The sequence below is a fragment of the Rattus norvegicus genome, chromosome 8 (genome assembly GCF_021556685.1).
Source record: "Rattus norvegicus strain SHRSP/BbbUtx chromosome 8, alternate assembly SHRSP_T2T, whole genome shotgun sequence".
NCBI classification, from domain to species: domain Eukaryota; kingdom Metazoa; phylum Chordata; class Mammalia; order Rodentia; family Muridae; genus Rattus; species Rattus norvegicus.
The window spans coordinates 79,246,481-79,269,911 of NC_141541.1; the positions used below are offsets into that span (position 1 = coordinate 79,246,481).

Consider the following 23,431-nt stretch of genomic DNA (forward strand, 5'->3'; position numbering starts at 1 on the left):
TTAACACAACAGGATGTGGGAGTCCACATAGTCCCAGAAGACCCAGGAGACAGGATATCGCCAGAGTCTATAACCACTTCCCTGGAGAAGGCTGTTCTCCAAGAGCCACACCTTTTACAGTAAGTATTTTAATTATTCTCTTTTTGGGAAAAGGAGTCTAGCAAAGTGCTTAAGAAGCAGTCAAGTGGGGCTGGGGATTTAGCTCAGTGGTAGAGCGCTTACCTAGGAAGCGCAAGGCCCTGGGTTCGGTCCCCAGCTCCGAAAAAAAGAACCAAAAAAAAAAAAAAAAGAAGCAGTCAAGAGAACAAGAACCCTGGCCTCAATGGAGCTGGCAGTGAGACCTGCCACCGTCTGACACGTCTGGTGGGCTTCACTGAGCACGATCTTAGGGGAGGAAATCTTGTCACTGCTGGAATCATCACAAAACGATAGAATTCATTAGACACCTATGAAGCACATAGTGGGCTCTTTGTCAAAGGTCCATAAAGAAGGACACTGCGTTAAAGCTCCCCTCCCCTGACTGGAATGAGAAAGAACAATCAAGGGCCTTCTCTGGGGCACACAGAGCTACACCCCGACATACTGTTTTATCCACCTGCCCCCTTAGTTTTTGGTTCTCTTTTTTCAGTTTTGTTTTTCTGAAACAGGGTCTCAGATAGCCCAGGCTAGTTTGAACTTGCTTTGTAACAGAGGTTGGCCTTGAACTGAGAATCCTCCTGCCTCTGCCTCCCAAGCACTGAAATTACCAATCCGTAACACCGCATCGTTTATGCAGTGCAGGGGACTGAACCCAGGGTTTCATGCATGGCTAGGTGAGGTCTCTACCAACTGAGCCACACACCCAACCCTCATATTTGGTTCTCTTAGTGAAATCAAATAATGACAACATGCTGTCTGTCTTTTGCTGCAGGTACCCCCCTGGGGTCCCCTACACACACAAGCACCTCCTCCTCACCCTCTCCCCTCTCCCCCCTTCCTCCTCCCTTCCCCTTTCCTCCCCCTCCCCCTCCCCTCTCCCCTCTCCCTCCCCCTTCCCTTTCCTCTCCTCTCTCCCTCCCTTCTCCTCCTTTCTCCTCTCCCCCCTCCTCTTCTCTGCCTAGCTCTGAACCTGGAATGTGATTCTGGCAGTATCTGCATGTTCTCTTGCCAGTTGGCTTCTGGGTGGGTTTGGGCACTAGGGAGGTGCTGAACGGAGAAGCCAGTGACCTTCCTCTGCCCCCGCTTGCTCTGGAGCTGACTCTCCAACAGCTGCACCTCCACAGTCAGCACCAGCCCCTCCCTCCTCTCAGCTCTTCTGGGACCTCCCAAGGCCTGCTCTTTCCTCTGCTCCCCCTCCCCCGCCCCTGTGTCACATTCAGGTGCTGCCACAGCCCTTGCCAACTTCCTTTCTATCCCCTCCCCCGAAGAGTTCCACTTGCTTTCTTCCGAAGACCCAGGCCAGACAGTGGGGGCCTGTTTCTCAGCCAAGCCCTACACTGGTGGATGCTGATGGTCTTGATGAATTTCAGAGGGATTAGAGATCTACAGTTATCCAGATGGTGAAAAGAGGAATGGAATTCCAAACCAGGAGTTCTGGTTGCAAAAGACCCTTCTCCTGTCAACTAATGTTGGTGTCTGGCAAGTCTTGGGTACCCTTTGAAATCAATGGCAAATGCTTGACCCTGAAGTAGCCCAGGGAAAATAGCTTCCCCGCACCCTCCCCTGATGACCTCCATCATGAACTGACCCTACATCAGAGACCTCTTTCCTGTCTCCTGTTGGGTGAGAGTTTCTTGTTCCTAAATTAGATATATGCTGACTCTTCCTAAGTGCTCAATGGGAGGAGACAGATTTCCACATCTGGGAGGCTGCAGTCTGGATTTTGGGGGGCAGTACTCTGTTAGACCTGATCATCAAGGCCCCATGAGCTCACACAATCTATGATGGGAGAGCTGTGTGGCTGCTGGGAGTAGGACTGGTCGGGAGACCAGAATACGAAGGTAGAAAGCCAGATGTGGTGGCACACATCTGCAATCCCAGACCTTGGAAGGCTGAGGCAGAAGGACTGCCACAAGTTTGAGGCCATCTTAGGGTTCATACTGAGGTCCTGCCTTAAAAACTCAAAACAGTTAAAATGATATAATGGGATGATAAAGGTGTGTGGGTGCTCTCGGGTGCGTGTGTGCGTGCGTGCATGCGTGTGGTGGGTGGGTGAGTGGGGGTGGGTATTCCTCCATGATGTCAGGGCCACTGGTATTCACAGAGCACTCCTGCAGACTCCACGTCTACGCTGGAACTCTGCATGAACGCGGCCACCCTTTTGGAGAATCTTGAAGTACGAAAAAGCATTTTAGGTCAGGATTCAGCTCAGCAGGGAGAGAGTTCATCTAGCATGTGCAGGACTCTGAGTTCAGCCCCTAGCCAAGAACTAATTTATTTCTATTTGAATGCGTATAAACATTTTTATTAATTCTGGTAGAATTACAGAGATTAGGGGAGAGAGCATGACGGCTTTGCTTGCTCACCTTATGATGTGTTTAATTGGGTTGCTAATAAAATGATTTGCCCCCAAAAATTACCCTGTGACTTCAAAGAGTCCAGAGAAGCCTGTGTTCTGACAGGAGAAATGGATTCACATCTTGTAGATAAAAGGCCTGCAGGAGTCTGCTGACCTGGAATGAGGTGAGGTGACTCCCTTCAGAGAGAAATCTGGGGTGAGCCTATGCCATAAAAAATCCTGGATTATCATTCCTGTGGACTCTCCTAGTGCAATGTATTAAAATAAACAAAAACCAAGAATTTTCTTCTCATAGTGGCCATGGCGAACCCAAGGTATAGAATTTGTGAAAGGTAAACGTTTTGTTTCCTGTCCTTTATTTATTTATGTTATTGCTGTGAACCATGAGTAGCTCCGAGCTCTTACGGCCCTCTCCGCCAATATCACAGAGGCATTTGCTCCCCTGGCATGGAGTTTACCTCATTGAGATATAGGCCTGAGCTACCCAGCGCTTTCCTGCAGTGCTAAGAACTTGCTCCTAAACTTCAGGATAGCTGACACTCATAGGACTAAGGGCCCAAGGATGGTGTGGCCCTGAGTGCTGAGGCAGGGGATGGGAGTCATTGACCCAGAGCAGGGCGAGGGACTGTATAAGTACATGTATGTGAGATGTGTATTCTAGCAGCCATATCTAAGTTCAACACTTAGGGCCCCAATAGCTTGATGCCCAGATGCAACAAGACTGGGCACCTGCCCCTTTGGTGGGTAGCTTGTTAGGGTTTTATCGACTGCCTAAGAGAGAAGATAGGGTAATATGTAAGAGTGCATATGTGTCTGTGTCGATATATCTATACATTGGTGTGTGGTGCATCAGAGTATATATGCACGTGTATACATGCTTCCGTGTGTCTGCATGTATGCATTCACATGCATGTATCTGAATGTATGTGTGTATATGTATATACATATATATGCATGTATGTATGCACTTACACATATATGTATATGGTTTGTTTGTGCATGTGTTTATATATTCATGTGTATGATTATCTCTCTGTATCTGTGTACAAGTATATATTTTTGTGTGTATGTATATTTCTGTATGTGCATGTACGTGTTTATATATAATAAATATGTTTTAAAATGTGTAGATGGCTGTATTCATGTGTATATGTATGCAGATGCATGTTCATTCAAGTATATATGTATGTGTATGCATTTATGTTTATAAATGTGTGTATGTTTATGCATGTACATGTGTGTATATATACATGTGTATATGTGTAGATATGTATAAACATATATGTTTGCCTATGGGTACATGCTTTTGAATGTGTACATGTATGCATGTGTGTATACTCGTGAGAAATTGTGTTGGTTGGCTGTTTTCAACAACTTTTGCTGTGGGTCTTCATTGTATTGTGGTAATAACAGTCCTCAGCTGGAAATCAGGGCCCAGAGTTTGTTTCTTTTTTTCTTTTTTCTTTTTTCTTTTCTTTTTTTTTCTTTTCTTTTTTTTTGCCACCAACACCCTGTGTCCTCTTTGGCGGACTCAACCGCCTGTCTTTGAGATGGAACCCTCCTCACAGCTCCTGAAAGTGGTGGGTGTCTCTGCCTCCTAGGAGATGCCCTCTCTGCAGGACTGGTCAGGCAGATGAGACCCAGTGGAAAGGCCCATTTTTAGGGGCCCATCCCCACACTTGCTGACACTCCTTACTTTGCAGCCACAAATTGGCCTTCCTTATGTGGATCTTTCTCACTGGTTCCTTTGAAACTCATCCTTGATTATAGTGAAAGCTTCCAAAGAACTAGCTGAGAAAAGTCAGACAGACGGACCTCTCTAGTGGCTGTTTGACTGGTCGGTCACCTAGAGGAAGTCCTGGGAGTCAGGGAGAAATGAGGTCACTCTGGGTCTGGGTCAGACACTTTGGAGTCTTGTAAGAAGCTAAAGGAGCAAAGACTCAAAGCCAAGCCAGCTTCAACTAGATATAGTATACATTATATAGCATACAGTATACAATATATAGATATGGTATCTACGACTCACAAGTGACGTCAACCCTCTGATCTCAAAGTACTTCTAGGAAATCTCAATGAAACACATCCCATAAATTGCGGCATTCCCTGTCTCTGTCTCCCCACCCCTATCCCGTTACTGTGATAATAAATCCAGCGCGATGCCAGGCAGAGGCCCACATCTCCATCAAGTGTCTCTCCCTCTACCAGGCTACCTCCTCTGAGTACTCAGAGCCCGGTGACTCCAACCCAGCATTAGCTAAGCAAGGCTTAATACAGACTCCGTATCCTTTACAAACAGCCTTCCAGCTGGAACCGGTTCCTCCCAAGAGAGTGAGGACTGATAAATTACCTAGATCCACTGGTGGCCATTTCCAGCTCTGCTTCTGCCAAAGCTGCACTTAGTGGTGTTTACCTGAGTTCTGGCATGGAGGGTTGTAGAAAGATAGATTCTCTGGTGGTTTTGTCAAGTATCTCAGGAGCCAGGGGGATGTGGGCCAATTTAATCAGGAGGTGACATTTACCTTGTCATACCAGACCCTGATCAAAAATGTCCAGCACTACTACATGTCTCTCTCTGTACACTGAAGTTGAGCAAACGTGTTCTTTTTAAGGTTCTACAAGTAGTTTTCAAAATGATGGTGGTATCCAGAAGCCCACATCAGAGGTGACCAAGGTCACTGGAGAAGGAGCAGTTACGTGGCCTGCATTAAACGCTTGTACCTGCACCACCAGTAGAATGTTTTGCAAGATTGGAATGTTTCATTTCTGTGCTGTCTGATTTAGCAGCCATGCATTTCTCAGAGCCCTTGAGTGGGTGTTGGCATGAGGAATGGCATCCTGCTTTGCTTTTTCTTTTCTGAAGTATTTAAATCAGGGTTTAGAATGAGGCTCAGAAGGCAAAGGTGCTTGCCAACAAGCCCAATAACCTGAATTCAACCCGAGACCCACATGGTAGACAGAGAGAACTGACTTCTGCAGGTTGTTCTCTGATGGCCATAAGCGTACTGTAGAACATTGTATGATAGATAAAAGTAATGAAAAAGTGTTTACATAGCCATGTAGGAGTGGATGGCTACCCTTATGGATGTTGATATATTGATTGCAGAATTGAACAGGTAAGTCTCCCAGGGTGTCATCTATAGCTTCCCCAGGACAATCTGATATGGCTATAGACACATCGATCTCCATGGTGAGGGACAGTAGCTCGGACCCACGAGAGTCTTGCTCATTGGAAGGGATGAAGAACTGGGAGACTGGGAGCATAGGCTCCAGCCTTATCCCTGACTGGTTTTAGGCAGTCTGGTAAGTCCCCTCCACAGCAATATGGTACTGTCCTTGTTAGATGTCCCTGGAGCAAGACAGTTTACTGAAATAAAGAGAAATAATTGTTTCCAACGAATTCGCTACTGCTGAACTGCACCAAGTCTCTGAGAGGGGCGCTTGTTAGTGGACAAGGGCACTGGGAGGGTCACTGGTAGGTGAGACAATGCTAAAAGACTTAGTGACCTCTTGGAGCAGAGCGTTGACTGGTCCTTACAAGTTTGTTCATGCCTACAGCTCTTCCTCCCTGACTTCCTTCTCTTGATGCTGCAGCCCAGAAGAGTTCTGGAACCTCTAAGGTAGGACACTCGCTGTTGGTGTTCTGTCTAAGCTCCACCACTACAGCTACCTGGGAACAGCCAGGTATGCTTCGCTCTACAGTCGCCTAGCAACAGCCAACTCTAAGACTGGACAAACACCCCCCCCCCACCTCATAAATGGCACCAACCTGTCATTCCGCCTTTTGCTCCAGTTCCTGGACTTTTGAAAGCCCTATATGGAAGTGGACGCTCCCTTTCATAACGCCCTTTCTAGTCCTCTTCCTGGAGTTACTATTCGCTCCCTGCCTCATTAATCTTGTCTCTACATTCCTTCAACAACAGATACAAAAAAATTCTAATCAAACTATTAATCAGTTCCTGTTACAGGATTACCAGCCGCTGTCCACTGAGGAGCCTGATGCGAACATTTACCAAGTGGGCTGTGATGGTGAAAGTCAGCTGTACCTGGACATTGACGATGTCCCAAGACAGCAGGAAGTAGCCTAAGAGACACTTATCCCCCCTTCACCACCAGCTTCCCCTTCCCCCTTTCCCTTCTTTTTATGATAAGAAAAAGGGAGGAATGTTGGTATCAAGAATTGCCTTTACCTCCCACAGCGACACCGTTTGGTTACTGTTGCCATGGCAACAGCCATACATTTCCAGTAAACCTTTAGGTTCAATTCCCAACTCCACCTGGGAGTAGTTACGACACATTCCAAATAAAAGATAGACTCCTTCTGCCCTCCCCCTCTCTCTTTTCTCTTCTTTCTCTCACCCCTTTCCCTTGTCTCGTTCTCCCATTAAATCTCTCCACGTGGAACCATGTTGGTTTGGTGTGCTTTATCCGGAAGGGCAGGCGCGGGCCGATATTTAAACAACACTCACCTTTGAAGGGGGACTGGGCTCGGGTGATGAGGAAGAGTGTCTTGCTCTTGCGTGGCCGATCCCTGCGGATGTCATAGCCCAGACTGTTGCAACGGCCCTTCTTGCAGTTCAGACATAGACCCTGACTGAAGCTGTCCATGTTGCTGCACTGGAAGCCTGTGTTCTGCAGGTTGCTGTGTTGCAAGGAGTCAATGAAGAGGTGCACAGAACGCTCATGGGCACATTTGATGGTCTGGGTTATGGCTGAGACACGGGACAAGAAGACCATTAGCACTCTAAGGCCCAAGTGGCATCAAAATAAACAACAAAAAACCAACCAACCAAAACCCCAAAACAACACAACAAATAACTCATGGTTTCAGACCTAGGCAGGTGTGTGTGTGTGTGTGTGTGTGTGTGTGTGTGTGTGTGTGTAGCAGGATTGCTGAGTTCTCCCAGACAACAGGCATCTGTCGCAACAGAAAGCTAAAGAAAGTAGACCTCTGTAGGTCCCACACTAAGATCATCCTGCTGTGGTAGGATGCATTAGGAAGTGCTTTTATGAGCATTCCATGTTACTAGGAAAAAGTCAAATGCTTAATAAAGCAAGACAGCACAGCTCACTTCTGAGGAATCCATCCCCACATGGCTAGGAAAGGCCCAGAGCCTAGGTCTGAATGGGGAGTTACTTGGATATGGCCGAGGGCTTCCTCTCTTCTTATCACAACCAGGTCTGGGGCCCAATCCCCAAGGCAAAATTTTTATGAGTTTAATATTCTGGGGCCGAAGGGGATTGGGGGCATAACAAGATGGCCTACCGAAGAGAGGATTTTAGCTGCCAAACCCGAAGATCTGCATGTGCTCTCTGTGACTAGGACACGGTGAATAGAGAGCAAAAGTTGTCACCATATACAGCCATCCCTCGCCCCAACGAACACAAAATAAATAAAATGTAATAGAAATAAAAGACTAAAAGTGTGTGTGTGTGTGTGTGTGTGTGTGTGTGTGTGTGTGTACACATGTGTACATGTCACAATGCAAGTGCTGAAATCGGAAGACAGCTTTCAGAGGTCAACACTCTCCTTCCTCCTTTCCATGGTTCTGGGAATCCAACACAGATCGTCTAGCTTGCAAGGTAAATGCCCCCAAACACTAAACTCTCTTTCTGCTCCATCAACCTTTTTCTTTTAAGACAGGGTCCATTGTTGCATAGGCTGGCCTTGAACTCCTGGTTTCCTCTGCTTCTGAGTGCCGAGGTTACTCAGTGCTTGGGGTTATTGCAGAGCAGGTCCTGGAACCCAGGTTTTTCTGGGTAGGCACCCTGCCTATGAAGCTTTAGACCCACCCTCCCATCATGAAATTTGACCTTTTTAAAGAAAGCCTTCTAACATCTAATCATCTGCAGCCAATTTTTCTAAAGGGATGTCAGGGAACTACCACAGTAACACCTTAAACAAGGTCAGGCATAGGTCATCTCGCCTGGACCCATTCCCCCAGTGTTTTATCTCCGCCACCAGCAGCTCCACTTTTGGAGTGCCCATTAGGAGGGCACACTGCTTGCTGTCCACTCAGTCATTCATGTCTCCCCAGCAATGCCCAGCCCCTGCTGCTGTAACAAAGGAGAAAACAGCCTCAAAGACATTCACAGTTTTTGGGAGCTTCCTCAGGGGCGGGGGGCAATGGTGAGAAGCTTTATCAAGCTGCCTTCGGTACGGGTGTGGCTGGGGAATGAGAGCACCTTAAAGAAGGGGTGAGGGACTCACAGCTCCTCCTTACCTGCTGTTAGGTAAGCAGGGTGCAGACAGTTATGTCATTTTAAGTTTAGCTCAAGGGAAACCAGAAGTGACTGAACAACGCGTGCTTACCGGGCAAGTGGCGACCAAACATTATCTTAAGGTTGAGCTTTGTGAGGAGAGGATGTAGCTTTGAGACAAGAGTGGGTGAATCGGCTGAGGCCTGCTGCTGACTGTAGGGGTAGTGACCCTGGGAAGATGTAAAGGGAGATAAGGGGAAAGTCCCAGAAGGCTCTGGGGTGAGGCAGAAGGCTGGGAGTGCTGCCAACTGGAGTTGGTGAGGCAGTGAGGTGTGCGAAGGTCTTTTTGATACCGGAGAGGCGAGGGTAGGGATGGAATTCACGGGGTGTGCTCAGCCTGGATTTGGGAGTGGGACTGGGAAGCTCGTGTGTGCAGTTGAGGTCTCCAGCTGTCATAGAGTGACCCGCTCTCCTCAGGTGACATCTAACACGAGAAATCTGGGATGCATGCAGTTTACACATGCCTGGAAGCTGTGGTTGCTGTTGGCTTGCCTGTTCTTTAATCCCCTCTTAACCCTACTTATAACACTGGTATATGTTATCAATGTGCATGTTGATGGATCTGCAGCAGAAAGTTGTATGGAACAAGCTCAATCATGCCACATGGGATCAGCTGGCACGGCCTTCTGGCCATGGGGAAGGATACCGAAGCCTAGGCTGGGGAGATCGGTCAGTCAGTAAAGGGATTGGCACACAAGCACAAGGACTTGAGTTCAAATCCCACAACCCCTGGATGGGAGTCAAGTATAGTAGTATGCTTGTAAACCCCATGCTGGGGAGGCATAGGTAGGCAGATCCTTGGGCCAGCCAGGTTAGTGAGAACTAAGCCAGTGAGACTCCATGTCTCAAAAGAAGGAAAGAAACAAACCCCAAACAAAAACAAGATGGGGCTGTCTTCTTAGCTTCAGTATTCACCTCCACACAAATGCACACACATGTGCATCTATACACGCATATACACATACATGTACTCACACAGACACATACACACATGCATGGGAAAGACCAAGGTATATTACATATACCCTCCTGTGGCTCTGAAGAGGGAAAGCCCCTACCGGTGGAAAGTTCCAAAAAAGAGAGAACATCAGGTAGGGCTAAATTGGCTCTCACAAGGGCTAGTGCCCCCCGGGGCAGCTTCCTGTGTCACTCGGTGCTTCCCCACCTGGTCTCCAAGACCCTCTGAACTGTCATGGGGAGCAGCTGCCTGGGGACCACCAGCTCTCCAACATCTGGGTCGCTAGCCTTGCTGTATGAACGTTCATAGGAGCTGCATGAGGATCTCCTGGAGGCCTCAGGAGAGTGAGAAACTGGCTGAGGCTCTAGACTATGATCTTCCCTTCTTACCATTTAAGCCATGCTCTGCAATGTGTTTGTAGAGCTCCAGGAAGTGGCAGCCAGGCTGGAAGGAGCCCCCGTTGGGGTAGAAGTCATAGTGGGCAATGGGCTGTTTGATGCCCACACTCAGACCCATGTGCTCCCTGGTAAAGGTATGAATAGCATCCACAAAATTGGCATCATCTGGAGAAAGGCGCTCATTGGGGGAAGTTCCCTCAAACATAGGTCCTGCAGGGTCCAGCCCTGAGAGGAAAATATAAGCCAGGTTAGATTAGTGGTGAGAGTGGAGGAGGAGGAGGAGGAAGAGTAGGAGGAGGAAGAGGAAGAAGAGGAAGAGGAGGAGGAGGAGGAGAAGGTGGTGGTGGTCGTGGTGATGGTAGGGAACTGAAGGCTCTCCTGTGAGCTCTTTGATCATTTCACTTTTCTGAGCTAGAAGGAAGAAAACAAGTGCTTGGTGCTTCTCTATCTAGAACCTCTTACTGTAACCGCTTTTTGCTGCAAAGCCATGGTAATTCATGGCGCTGACAATTACCCAGGCCAGGCATTGTTCTAAGAGGAAAGAGCTTTGCAGAGAGGATCAGAACTAACAATGAGGTTATGAGCGAATGCTTGATTTATTTAAGCAAATCAATTTTAAGTGCCTCCCCTGGTAGTTTCCACAGCATCTGTTTGCATAAAAAGCAGCAGCCCACGGCGCTCATTCTGTGCAGTTCTGACTTCTTGGGTGAAGTAAGAATTTGTTTGCCTGTGTGTTGTCAGTAGTTTTGAACAAGCTGACTTCCTGGGCTCATGTCATCCTATGGAGCGTACAGAACAAAACCTTAGGAAGGGGTGGAAATGTGACCCTGTAGGGCCTTCTTAAGCCCAGGCTCCAGTGACAGACGTGCTCCCAGGAACAAGCCTGGCTCCTGGCCGACTGCTCGGGGGAGGGTATGGATGCACCCCAGGCTCTCTTCCTGACTTGTCCAAAGAGGTCCTTTGGTGGCAGGCCTCAGCTGGAGCTACCGTCTCTGCTGCTGCTGAGGGAGGAACTGACAGTGAGCAGGGAGGTCACTTGCTCTCCAGCCCACCTGCAGCCTTGGTGACATCCATATTTCTTTCTTTAGGCTAACAGCAAGATGACTCCAGAGTAAGGAGCCTCCTGCTGTCTCCTTTGTGGGTGGCCTGGTTATAATGCTGGGATGTGACAATGTCAGCCACAGGGAAGGTTGAGGCAGGACCTGATAGTGGCTAGTGGCTCACTTTGTAAAATTCTTTGTTTTGTTTTGTTTTCTTTTCCTCTTCCATTGTGTGTGTGTGTGTGCGTGTGTGTGTGTGTGTGTGTGTGTGTGCATGTTTACATGTATGTGAGCACCTTGTGTGGGCCTGTGTATGTATGCATGCATGTGTATGTGTGCGTGCACTCTTGTGTGTGTGCATGTGTGTATATATGTATGTGCATGTTTACATGTGTGGGCACCCTTGTGTGGTCCTGTGTGTGTGTGCATGCATATGTATGTGTGTGTGCACTCTTATGTGTCTGTTTGTATGTGTGTTTACATGTCAGTGGGTACTGCTGTGTATATGTGTGTGTGTGTGTGTGTGTGTGTCTGTGTGTATGTGTGTTTACATGTGGATGGGTACTGCTCTGTGTGTGTGTGTGTGTGTATGCATGTGCTTGTGTGTATGTGTGCCTGTGTGTGTGTGTTTACATATGGGTGGGTACTGCTCTGTGTGTGTGTGTGTGCATGTGCTTGTGTGTATGTGTGCCTGTGTGTGTGTTTACATGTGGGTGAGTACTGTTCTGTGTGTGTATGTATCTGTGTGTGTGTGTGCCTGTGTGTGTTTGTTTACATGTGGATGGGTACTGCTTTGTGTGTGTGTGTGTGTTTGCATGTGTGTGTATATGTGTGTGCATGTGTTTGTGTGTATGTGTGCCTGTGTGTGTGTGTTTACATGTGGGTGGGTACTGCTCTGTGTGTGTGTGTTTGTGTGTGCATGTGTGTGTGTATGTATGTGTGTGCATGTGTTTGTGTGTATGTGTGCCTGTGTGTGTGTGTTTACATGTGGGTGGGTGTGTATGCACATGACACCTGCAGATTGATGTCTGGAATCATCCTTGATTGCTCTTTCACCGTATTCAATGAGGGTCTCTCAGACAAACCCAGAGTTTACAGGACTTGGCAGCTTGCTATGGGGTCTCTTGTCTTTGCCTTTCTAGTCTGGAGTCACAGATGGGATGCCACACCCCTTGACATCGGACATACCTGTGATTCTTCCGATCTTGCGCTTCCCACCCATGGAGCTGCCTGCGAATCCTGAAACGTGTGCTCCCAGGCTGTACCCAATTAAGTGAACTTTGCTCCGAGAAAACTTCATAGATTCCTGCAAGACAGGGCCAGGGTGGAGGGAATGGTTGGGTAGAGGGGATGCAGCCAAGAGCCTTCCATAGGGCCTGCTTCCCTGGGGCACCCACCCATGCTTGGTGATACGCACCAATCGGGTGCCTTATTATGGGAAACTGGCTTGTCACCTCACTGTCATCTTGGGTGATGGGTGTGAGGGTGGCAGTTCTTTGGGATGTTCTGGTGGTTGCTGCCTCTGGCCTGCCTGGTTTCGCCTGGCCATTGGGGATCTCACAGAAAGTGGGGATCCCTCGTATTTGCCTTTCAAGGTTCAGGTGGGATGCCACACCTGTGTAGGACTGATGGCTTCCACCTGTGTCTAGATTCCTTAGGACACATGTATCTAAAATTGTGAGTTCTCCGAGCTATACTGAGTGAAGTATAGTTGTCATAGGCTACACTGGGGCATCCAAACTGGGATCACAGCTTCCAGAACACATGTGCATTTGTTTGGTATGACATTGTGAGAGGACATTGTCGTCTACAGGGTTCACGATGGATAAATGCATTTAAAGTTTAAATATTTTGAGGAAAATCTCAATTTTCTTTCCCAATGTTTTAAAAATTGTATGACATTTTCCTGTGTGTACACATGTGTGTGAGGTCAGAGGGCAACTTGAGGGAGTCAGTTCTCTCTACCATGGGGATATTGGGGATTGAACTTAGGTCCTCAGGCTTGGCAGCAAGGGCCTAAACATGTTTAGCCAGCTCACTCATCTCTCATAATGCCTTATGATTTTGTATTGGACTGAATCCACATATATCCATATGTCCCAGTCTGCTTTCATTGCTGTGATAAAATGCTGACTGAAAGCAACTTGGAGAGGAAAGGTTTTATTGTAGCTTACAGCTTACAATCTATCCTGAAGGGAAGCTGGGGCAGGGATGTGGACATAGGACTAAGCCAGAAGCAATGGAGGAATTCTGCATTCTGTCTTTCTCCATGCCTTGCTCTGCCTGCTTTCTTATACACAGCCCAGGGCTGGCACCATCCACAGTGGACATCCCACTCCAATACTTGATGATGATGATGATGATGATGATGATGATGATGATGATGATGATGATGGTAGTGGTGGTGGTGGTGGTGGTGGTGATGATGATGGTGGTGGTGGTGGTGGTGGTGGTGGTGATGATGATGATGGTGGTGGTGGTGGTGGTGGTGGTGGTGATGATGATGATGATGAAATACCCCTACAGGCTAATCTACTGGCTAATCTGACAGAGGCATTTTCTCAGTGGACTTCACCCTTCCCAGATGACCCTAGTTTGTGTCAAGGGGACAATACACTAACCAGTACACCATGGGATACCCTAGGAAGTAACTGGACACTGCTGCTCCAGGATATTAGGGGTGTGCAAACAGGAGTGGCGGCTGGGGAGTAGGGAGAAGAAGGCTAAAGGAGAGGCTTCATATCTAGCCTCAGATTTGCAATCTGGGGACAGATCTTCTGGCATTGCAGAGAGGTCTCTTAGAGAAAGAGGGGTAGGTGGGTGGACTTACCTCCAGCCATAGGAGAAGAGCAGCCACCTCCTGGCCCACAACACGGGTGTTGCGCACGGCAATAGCATAGTGCTGGTATGCCAGGGAGATCCAGTCCACTAATCCCACGTTCACGGGTTGGGACTGTCGGGACTTCAGGGCACCCACTATCTTCCAGATCCAGGTTTCTAGCAAGCCATCCACCTGAGGGTGGGCCACAGGCTGTCAGCCTCACTGGGAGGGCAGAGGGAGTCCTGTGCTAGTTCCTGGGGTCCCTAAGTACACAACCCTCTTCTTTCTCAGGCTCAAGGACAATGCTAGATCTTTCTCCCCACCAGAAAGGCCTTGGCCTGGGATTTCTCAATCTCGTGCAGAGGCTGTTTGGACTTGAAGAGATCCTGCCCATCTGTCCTGTATGTTAGTCAGTTTGTCTCTAACTCCACCCACGTGGCGTCAACCCCATCTCCAGCCCCAGACTTTGAAGACACAGTGTGCCCAGACCTTGCCACATTCTCCCCACCTGAGAGTCATTGTCTGAATCTTTCCCCACGGTAGCACTTTCTGAGCCCTAAAACAATGGAAAAGTGTGTGAAAATTAGGTCCAAGAGTTGACTTCAGAAGGTCAGCTCCTTCATGCCTGGGGTCCCACAGCATCTGTCCTGCCCTCATCTCCCTTCGGTGGGATGGACCTGAGGTCTGCTCTGTGGGTCCCCTACTTGAGATAATAGTGTACCCACTATGTCCACAAAGCTGAGTGTTTATGCTGTGCCCCAGAGGATAAACAGAGGTCAGGAAGGTGGTCATAGCTGGGTCTAGAGTATTCCAGTCTTGGGGAGGCATAAAGGGGGCAGTGTGGTAGGTCCAGGGACTGGAGAAATTTGGGAGACTTTAAGGTCAAGCTTCAGGAAGGGAAATGGTAGAGCTCCACCCCCATCCCTCAGTTCTACCCCCCACCCCCATTGGCCACTCCCATCCTTCCAGGGGAGCTGAGCCATGTTTATTCAAGAGTGAAATATCCTAGTTGAGTTAACTTGCATGCATGTCGCTTAGCCCATGTGCCCCATTTCTTCATCAACAGTGTTGACCTCCTTCCAGGAGGGTTTGTAAAGGCCAAAGGAACTGAGTGGTGGATGTGGTGTTCTTAAAACAAAACCAGGAGCCAAGCCAGGGTGCAGAAGCCCACAGCCCATGCAGCTCTGGTTGCTGTCAGCACTAGTATTTCTGGTGTAATGTTTGGTGGTGGTGGTGGTGGTGGTGGTGGCGGCGGCGGCGGTGGCTGTGGTAATGGTAGAGGCTGCAGAGGTTGCATACACTGGCCCAACAAGATTTTGAGACCAAAGAGCACATTTTTCTACAGGAGCTTGCAGCTTTGTGTTGCATTTCAAAACCAAACTCATTCGTTCTATCATTAATTCGGTTAACAAACATTTTGGAGCACCTTCGTCTGGTGGGTATTGGTTGGCAATGCCAGACAAGAATAGGGCAGAACCTATTCAAGGTAGGAACTTCCAGCCTAGTGGGTCAGAGAAACTGAGGAAGCCTAGCACAAAGATAAGCCAGAGGGTGCTGGGGCCTGGGAACCCCGAGACCATTCCTTATGTCCTGGGGGAGGGCTGAGCTGTGACAGGGATGGCCTGCAGAAGTCCCTAGACGAGCCTGTGCTTATAGGAAAAGGAGAACTTGACAATGAGGGAAGGGACACTAGTGAGGGGTCAGAGGAGAGGAGGCGAAAAATGAAGCTGACAGGGTGGGTGGGTGGGTGAGTCAGTTTATTCTCTAGAGCAGGCAAGGGAGGGGTCAGGATATTTTCGTGTCCAGGATATTTTTCATGCTTAGTCAGTGGACTGATTGCCTAGCATTTCGTGAAGGTCTAAGTCCTATCCCTAGCACTGCATAAACTAGACAGAGAGACACACGCCTGTTATCCTAGCCCTTGGTGGTGGAGCTAGGAGGATCAGGAGTTCAAGGTTACCCTTGACTACATGAATTGGAGGCCAGCTCCTCAAAAAATAATTTTCATGTAGATGACAGAAAATAAATTCCAATTTGTCAGCTGTAGGAGAGTGGCTACATGGGAAAGGCACCTGTCATAGAAACCCAGGGCTGCCTGTCAGTCATACAAACCCAGGGCTGCCTGTCAGTCATACAAACCCAGGGCTGCCTGTCATACAAACCCAGGGCTGCCTGTCATACAAACCCAGGGCTGCCTGTCAGTCATATAAACCCAGGGTTGCCTGTCATACAAACCCAGGGCTGCCTGTCAGTCATACAAACCCAGGGTTGCCTGTCATACAAACCCAGGGCTGCCTGTCATACAAACCCAGGGCTGCCTGTCAGTCATATAAACCCAGGGTTGCCTGTCATACAAACCCAGGGCTGCCTGTCATACAAACCCAGGGCTGCCTGTCATATTAACTCAGGGCTGGAGTTTGATCCTTAGAACCCACATACAACTTTTTGATGTGGTGCTGGAGAGATGGATCAAGGTTAAGAGTATGCACTTCTTTTGCAGAGGACCCGAGTTCTGTTCCCAGCACCCATGCCTGGCAGCACACAATTACCTGTAACTCCAGATCCAGGGGTCCGTCACCCTCTTCTGGTGTGCACCTGTACTCTCATGCACATACATAGACACACAGACACACAACATTTCCACTATCCTGCTTACTCCCAGAACTGAGAAAACTGGGAGGCGCTTTACCAACACCATGTGAGGGGTTATCATTGGCATTATTAAAATTCCAACGCACAAGGGAGAAAGACATCCACCAGGAACACACAGAGAATACAGCATGCCAGCACTTCCTACCGACCACCCGTGGATGATCATGACAAGTGGATGGGAGCTGTTGAAGCCACACTCCTGCAGTGTTTCCGGGTGCTGAGGTCTGAGCTGACAACCCAGGCGGTCACTTTCATCTTTGAAGAGCAGGAATCTGATCTCTGGCTTCTGTAACGGTTTCCTTTCTTCAGTAGCTCCAAGGTTTCTCCCAAAGGGCTCTGGAATACAAAACCAGGATAATCAGTTATGCCTGGCATGGGTTCCAGCAATGCTGGCCCTAGGACCACCCACAGGTGCTTCAGAACTCCAGCTCTCGGTTCCTGGAAGGGACTGGGAGCCAGCATGAACTCCATCTTTGAGGAACCCAAGGGTCTTCACTGTGGGTTGGCCAGATGCTAGCGGAGAACTTGGGAATACCCCACACAAGGGTGATGGGTTGACCTGGAATGCTAACCTCTAGTCTGGAAAGGTGACTGGGGTTGTGTGTGTTTGGGATGGGGAGTGGTATCTCCCAGCTGAGGGAACAGCATGAAGAATGGCTCATAAGCATGAGAGTTCGTGACCAGAAAACAGAGAGAGAAGCTGGCAGAGTAGAGCATGGATGCCAAAGTCCTTGGACTTTATCTAGCGGGGACTGGGGGGATAGCTCAGTTGGTAAAGTGCTTGCCTTGTAAGCAAAAGGCCCCGAGTTCAATCCTCAGCACCTGCACATAAAACCAGACACTGCTGTGTGTACTTGGGAATGCTGGGTTGTTCTAACTCCTGTGATAAAATGTCCTGACAAAAAGCAACTTGGGGAACAAAGGCTTATTTGGTTTCCAATTCCAAGTTACAGTTCCAGGCGGGGAAGTCAAGATAAGAAATTGAAGCAGCTAGTCACATGACAATCAAAAACAGAGAGTGAATGAACACATGTGTGCTTACCACTGAGCTAGCTTCTTTTACTCAAATCCAGTCCAGGGCTTAAACTGTCCACGTCTAGGGTAGACCTTCTCACGCTGATTAAGGACATTCCCTCCCAGCAATGCCACAGGCCACCCTGACTGACCTAGAGAGTCCCTCACTGAAACTCTTCTAGGTGACCTTAGATTGCCTCAAAGTGATAATTAAAAATCAACCACCACACAGGTCGTCCTCTGACTTCCACACATATGCTGTGATACGCTGTGGGTGTGCCCATGCTCACTAACACACAAGCACCCCTCCCCTACACGCACAAACACTCACACACATACACACACACACATGCATACAAACACAACACACCGCACATAACAACAACCAAAAAAGAAAACAAAATGAGGATTAAAAATAGTAGGGTTGTTGCAAAGATTAAATAAGCCTTTGCGGACTTAACACCTAGGTGAGGGTGTATTGTGAAACTGAGCTCAGATTCAGCCCTGGCATCTGGCACTTTTCATCTATGAATCTTGTCCTTCTTTGAAAATTTACCCTCACTGGCCTCTCAGGGCCAGTTCCTTCTGTATATTGACTCAGGATTTAGCTCTGAGAACGTGTTCTAGCCCAGTTGCCCGGGACCTCCAGCTGTGCAGGAGAAGATGGAAAAATGTTTCCAGATAGAAAGCTCACAGAGAACCAAGAGAACTGATCCCCACTTCTGCCTTAGAATTCCTTTCCAGTGTGTGTGTATGCTGACAGTGTTACAGGCATGAATCTGTTCATCCCTTCCTCTTCTTAACTAATGCACACCTCTAATGCTCCAGGCATGGCCAGGTCTGAGCCGGAGGCTGGTGGGAAAGCAGGCTTTGCATGTGGCTCCCCGAGGGAGGGCTGCAGTGAGGAGGGCTGGGGAGGGGCCCAGAGAAGAGGCTGCATTGGAGCCTTGCTTAAAGATTTTTCAAACTCCTGTCCATGAGAAATGGTGGAAGAAATGGGACTCCAATGCCTAAAACAGTGAGATTCAGTAGAGGGGTACAAGTTGGTGGGGTGCTGTAGAGAGGGGCTTAGTACTACTTAGTACTACAACTCCAGGAGTTAAGCATGGATGGACCCAGGGGAGGACAGGATAGGGAAAAAACTTGACTTGAAAATATTCATAGCTGGAGAAATTGGTACAGACCCAATAATGGCAGTAAACCAACCAAAAGAGGTTCAGAATTTTTTATTATATTTTATTCATTTGTGTATGTATTGTATGTATGTGGATAAGCACATGTGTGGTGGTCAGAGGACTACTTTTGGGAGTTGGATCTCTTCCCCTCATGTGGGCCCCGAAAATTGACCTTAAGTTAGAAGGCTTGCCTGCAAGTACCTCCACCCACTGAACCATCTCACAGGCCCTCAGACAGATTCTTAACAATAACATTGTAAAACACACATTGTGGGGCACTATTGGCTGCTGGAAGAGGCCTCAGGTCATGCCCCAAGTAACATTTGGAATGTTCCTTTTCAGTCTCCCCCCCTCACCCCCCAGACATTTGTCCTACAGGTTTAAAGGGAGGGATTTATTTTTACTTTTATTTATGTGTATGTGTGTACATCTGTCCATGATTATGTACACGTGGGTGAATGCCCACAGAACCCTCTGGGCATTCAGATCCCCTGGAGCTCGAGTTACAGGAAGTTGTGACATGGGTTTTGGGGAACTGAATTCAAGCCCTTTGCAAGGGCACTGTTTGCTCCTTAAGCACTGAGCCATGTCTCCAGTCTCTCTATCGCTGCCTCTTTGGCCTTTCTCTGGGGACCAGACGTGAATGGCATTATATTCCCTTGTATCTGCCAGGATAGTTTTTCATAAAAATAGAAATTCTTCACAAATGTGATTTTAAAAGGTGATGTGACTTATCCTTTTGATTTGTGTTTAGTTTGTTGCCAGATTGTTTTTTATTTAGAACAATGCTCTGATGGCCATCTTAATGTTTAAATCTTTGCCAAAATCTGGTATCTCTAGTACATATTCCTAAGAGCAGTCTTGTAGGATCTCAGGACCCCGCCTATTTATATCTCTGCATAAACTCATACAATTCACATCAGCACATTTGATCTTCGAGGACTAGGAATTGAACCTGGGACCTCTTACATGTTGGCAAGCACTCTACTGCCAAGATATGTCCACAGCCCATGTTTTCAGCATTTTTTTCATGTGTGTGCGTGTGTGTGCATGTATGTGTGTATTGGTATGTGTGTGTGTTAGTATGGGTGTGAGTACACATGTATTTATGCATGTGTACGGATGCCCGTTTATGTACACATAAAGTCAGAAGAGGGCATTGGATACCATGGAGCTTGAATTACATACAGGTGGCCATGACTAGCCTGTTGTTGGTGCTGGAACCAAACTTAGTTCCCCTGCAAGAGCAGCAAATGCTTTTATTCATTAAGCCATCTCTTTAGCCTCTCACGCCTTCTGAAGAGAAAGACTCCAGTGACATGAAGCCAGTCGGTACTGTAGTTTTGAGAGAGGCAATATTGCCCAAGGGAAACAGTTAGTTACTTCAGGAGAACCTGTTCCTCGATCCTGGAAAACAAGGTGGTGGCCTAGGGTTGCCCTCTGAATGGCAATAACTTCCCAGGGATACAAAACCCCTTCTCACTGAGTCAGTGAGACTCAGTAGTATCCTTTGCAGTGGATTCTGCATCCCCAAGCCAGCTCCTGGTTAGAAGATCCTTAGGAATTCATACAAGAATAAATTATAACCTCTTCAAAGACATTATCGGGTAGGTGACTTCAGGCACCTGAGCTAGGCCGTCTGGCCTAGGAAAAAGCCAGTTGAAAGTTTAGCTCGGCCTTGCTGCCTTGTGCCGACAGTGCCTGTGCAGAATGATTCTGCTCGGTTGAATGCACATCAGGTGCTTGCCAGGTACTAGATGAAGTTAATGAAGCAAGTGCATGAGACGAAGGCCCTGGGCGATAATGTGCCCCTGCAGAGCTGTTTGCAAAACATCTCCACAAATTCATTATTTAATTGCGCTCTAGTGTGTGTGTGTGTGTGTGTGTGTGTGTGTGTGTGTGTGTGCGTGCTCACCACACTCTTGCTCTGTAAACATGTACTGCTGAAAATATTCCCAGCCCTGGCAGGAGTCCCCTGGAAGACGGTAATTTCTCAATGTCCCTGAAATTTCTCCAACCACATCCTTTGCCCGGGATGGAACATTCCCACAGAATAAATGTAACTGCCACTCTGGCTGCTGGCATCAAGCTGACCACTTAAAGCTGGGCCACGGTGACACTGGAAATTCTTATATGGGGTTGGCATGGTAGCTCTAATGCTTGCCTTGTAGGCCAAGTGCTTGCCTAGCATGCCTCAAGGCCTTGATCCGTCCCCAGTACTTGCATAAACCCAATGTGGTGGCCCAAGTCTCTAATCCCAGCCATTGGAAGCTGGAAGCGGAGGATTAAAAGTTCAAGGCCATCCTCAGCTACATAGGGACTTTGAAGCCAGCCTGGGCTATATGAAACCCTGTCTCAAAAAGGGGAATGACTGAAGAGATGATTTAGAGGTTATGATTGCAAACTACAGCTGGGCATGGTAGTGTATGCCTTTAGTCCCAGTACTCAGGAGGCGGAGGCAAGTGGATCTCTGTGAGTTCAAGGCCATCCTGGTCTACAAAGAGAGTTTCAGGATAGCCACGGCTACATAGAAAAATCCTGTCTCAAAAATCAACAAACAAACCAGGATTACAAACTGTTCTCGCAGAAGACCTGGACTGGGTTCCTACAACCACCTATATATGACTTGACTTCAGGAGATCTGATGCCTCTGGCTTCCTTGGGCAGCTGTGCCTGGGTTCAACATACCTGCATGGAGACACACATGTATACATAATTAAAAATAATAGAAATAAGTCTTTATAAAAAGGAACATTAATTGAGAACCTTATTCTTTGACTTCTGGCTTCCTTATCTGGCCCTGTGGATAAAGGAGTTCACTGGGGTCCTACTCTGTTCAGAGCTTGTTGACACACTGTGGAACGCAGTGCAGGAGAATGGCGGAAGCCAGTGCTCTGTAGCCAGATTTCTCGGCTTGAGCCCCAGCCCTGCTGCTATGGTCCCATGGCCTTAACCTCCGAGTCTCCCAGACTAACAGAAGCACCCCCAGTGGGATTATTATAAGTCAGAGGTGCAAACCCATTGCTTTCTAGGAATATCCAACCTTTTGGCTTCTCTGGGCCACACTGGTTGAAAAAAAATTAATCTTGGGCCACGCATGGGTGTCCAGCCTGGGGCCTGTGGGTTTAGAGAGAGTGCATGTTTGTTTATCTTTTCTGACACTGGGGCACGAAGTTCATGCAGGGGACCTTATATTACCACAAAAATCCAGTCTACCCCCTCTCCACCACAGACCTCATAATGTTTTAAATAAGTTTACAGTTTTGTGATGGGTGGCATCCACAGCTATGCTGAGAGCTTCAGCATAGTCTGCCTGAAACTAAACCAAAGGAAAGATTTACGTTCCCTCTTCCTTAAACTGCTTTACCTCTGCAGTGTCTAGGATTACAGAGACGTGTGTGTGTGTGTGTGTGTGTGTGTGTGTGTGTGTGTGTACGCGTGTGTATGCGTGTGTGTGCGTGTGTTCGTGTGTGTGTGCCTGTGTGCGCATGTGTGTGTGCCTCCACCACCCTATTGTAGGCAGTGGTGGGGAATGAATCCCAGGCCACTTGGTGAAAAGAGAGACTGGATTTAATCAGGGTCCTTTATGTTGAGTGACAAGGGGCTTGACTTACTCTTGGGGAGGGCACAGGAGATTCCAAGCGGCTTACAGGAGTCACAGAGAATGGCTTTGACTATTAACAAGCCAGCATTCTGGAGTCCTGGTCTCAGGCAAACTCTCTGGGAACTTTCTAGACAGATCTCAGATGGGAATCCATGTATTAGGTGGAGGCAGATCGCCGTCCAATCAGCTGCCCTTCCCTACTCTCCATGTTTCACACCGTAATTCTAGAACTTCGTTGTTGTTGGCTTTTTTTTTAGATTTTTAAATTTTATTTTTTGTGTATAAGCGTATTAGCTGCATGTATGCTATATGCACCAATTGAGTGCAGTGCCCAGGGATGTCAAACGAGGATGTTGCATGCCCTGAACCTGTAGTTAGAGGTGATTGTGAACCACATGTGGGTGCTGGGAACTGAACCCAGGTCCTGTGCAAGAGCAGCAAGTGCTCTTAACCACTGAGCCACCTCTCCAGTCATGCCATGGTATTTTGAAACTGGCTGCAGGGGAGCAATTTACACTTCAGAAGCTGGTAAAGCTTAAATCTCAGATTTGAATTTAATTTCTTTTTGCCGTTTATTTGGTGTGTGGGTGTATATATATATATATATATATATATATATATATATATATATATATATATATATAAACCACGGTGTGTGTCTGGTGCATTCTACAGGAACTGTTTCTTTTTATGTCATAAGTTGGAGGGGTGGGCTCCGGTCACCAGGCTGTGCAGTAAGCACCTTTACCACTAAGCCTTCTCTCGGGCCCCAGACTAGTGTTGATTATCACAAAACATAGAGAAGTGTACTGGATTCAATGGCTTCTGTTTCCAACTCTGAAAACCCTCAGAGATGAGGAACAGGAGGAAAGAGAAGATGAATTCTAACCAGTATCTGAACAAAAGGTTGTTTTATGTGAAGGTGGGGAGTCTGATCCACCCACTGAAGTTTACACAGGTGGTTGGATACCCATGAAGAGAGAATCCGGATGCCGGCTTCTCCCCAGTGCAGCC

At 47.8% G+C, this 23,431-nt stretch overlaps 1 protein-coding gene and 1 long non-coding RNA gene across 3 annotated transcripts in view; one reads left to right on the forward strand and one right to left on the reverse strand.

Moving 5' to 3' along the window:
• Lipc (lipase C, hepatic type) overlaps nt 1–23,431 on the reverse strand; it is a 126,113-nt gene that overhangs the window by 9,003 nt on the left and 93,679 nt on the right. For both annotated transcript variants that reach the window (XM_087560426.1, NM_012597.2), the window contains 5 exon segments: nt 16,770–16,960; nt 13,982–14,164; nt 12,340–12,457; nt 10,103–10,336; nt 6,964–7,206 (listed from right to left, as the gene is read on the reverse strand). In XM_087560426.1, the coding sequence (XP_087416552.1) occupies nt 6,964–7,206; nt 10,103–10,336; nt 12,340–12,457; nt 13,982–14,164; nt 16,770–16,960 (969 nt within the window).
• Nucleotides 63–6,898, forward strand: LOC120094202 (uncharacterized). The gene is made up of 4 exons (XR_015627832.1): nt 63–119; nt 911–1,761; nt 6,053–6,114; nt 6,451–6,898. It is a non-coding gene; the product is annotated as an uncharacterized LOC120094202 (long non-coding RNA).